The sequence below is a fragment of the Panicum hallii genome, chromosome 2 (genome assembly GCF_002211085.1).
Source record: "Panicum hallii strain FIL2 chromosome 2, PHallii_v3.1, whole genome shotgun sequence".
Taxonomy (NCBI): Eukaryota; Viridiplantae; Streptophyta; class Magnoliopsida; order Poales; family Poaceae; genus Panicum; species Panicum hallii.
Window position 1 is genome coordinate 4,780,401 of NC_038043.1, and position 1,469 is coordinate 4,781,869.

The 1,469-nt window shown below is 58.7% G+C and overlaps 1 protein-coding gene across 1 annotated transcript; it reads right to left on the bottom strand.

Annotated features, from left to right (window-relative positions):
* Window positions 1–265: 265 nt before the first annotated feature.
* LOC112880775 (ethylene-responsive transcription factor 2-like) lies at window positions 266–1,204 on the bottom strand. The gene has a single exon (XM_025945530.1). It carries the CDS (start codon window positions 1,202–1,204, stop codon window positions 266–268), a length of 939 nt encoding a protein of 312 aa, XP_025801315.1.
* Window positions 1,205–1,469: the final 265 nt, after the last annotated feature.

Here is a 1,469-nt window from a genome sequence, read left to right on the forward strand (position 1 = left end):
TCTTGTTCTTATTCTGACTCTGTATGGAAATAATAATAAATAAATGAATTGACCAGGAGAGAATTGTTGAATTGAACCAAGTAAAACCTAGCAAAAGCGCATGCGACGAGTAGTGCATGACCTGGTGTCAATGTGTACGGGGGGGTGTGTGTGCCTGTGCGTTCTTGTAATCCCAAAATAGAACAGCTACTAGAGCACACGATCGAAAATTCAGGCGTCAGTGAATGGATGGCACGGATGATCGCCGCTGAATGGGTTTCCTAGCTCATTGATCGGATAGAGCGAGCAGCTCCTCCAAGTAATCCGCCCCAAGGTCCTCCAGCTCCAGCACGCAAGCATCTGGCGCTGCTTGGTTTCGCTTGGCATGCCCGTGGGTGCTCGGCGCCGTCGTCTGTTCCTTGCCGGCGGCGGCCGCCTTCTTGCTCTTGGGCAGGCGCTTGCGGATGCAGTGCCGCCGCTTGAGCGCCATCACGGGCGAGTCCCCGGCGCCGGCGGCGGTGAGCCCCAGCGCGCGCAGCGACTCCTGCACGTGCTCGACGGGGAAGTTGAGCACCGCGGCGGCGCCGCGCATGGAGTAGGCGGCCTGGTCGTAGGCGAGCGCGGCGGCCTCGGGGGTGTCGAAGGTGCCGATCCACACGCGCTCACCGTTGCGCGTGGAGTCCCGTATCTCCGCCGCGTACTTGCCCCACGGCCGCTTCCGCACCCCGATCAGCGGCGTGTCGTCGGCCGCCTGATGATCGGCCTGCGGCAGGAAATAGCCGCAGCTGCTCGAGCCGTCGGCGGCGCCGGGTCGCGCCACCGCCGACGAAGCACTGGAGGAGTTGCTGGAGGTGGTGGTGGAGATGGAGGTCGCTCCCACGAGGGCGCCGAACTGATCCATGTCCGCCACGCCCATGCCGTCTACTTGATAGCTGTAGTATTCGTCGTCCATGCCGCCGCCGAAATGCAGCTGCTGCATTTGGTGGTGGTTGGAGGGTGCGGCGCCGGAAGAAGACGACGACCAGCTGGCCGCGGATGAGGAAGAATGGTAGTAGTCGCCACTATACGTGTGAGGATCGTATGCGGAGAACTGCTGGAAGCCGGCGGAGGCGTCCATGGCGCCGCCGTCGTAGTGTTGTTGGAGGCTGTAGTGGCTATCACAATGCGCATAGGCGGTGGCGGCGCCGCGGCCATAGTAGTAGCTGCTGCTGAATTGGGGCTCCATGATCACACGCTCACCTCCTCAATTTTCTTCAAATTTGGGGCAACTGATGTGTAGAGCTGGCTAGAGTATGATGTGGTCCAAGGCAATGAACGAGTAGTAGTAGACTAGTAGTCTAGCTATGGCTATACCTTAACAACTTAGCGCGCGGTCTAGGTGCTTATATATACAGTTCTCGTACCGCATTTCGATTAGCCCGCGTGCTTTAATAAGTAGCTCTCGGTGCGAGAAACAAGTAACTAATGACAGCCTAATTTGATGGGATGAC

Excerpts from the sequence above, each read along its gene's own strand:
- LOC112880775 (XM_025945530.1), bottom strand. The coding sequence starts at position 1,204 with ATGGAGCCCCAATTCAGCAGCAGCTACTACTATGGCCGCGGCGCCGCC.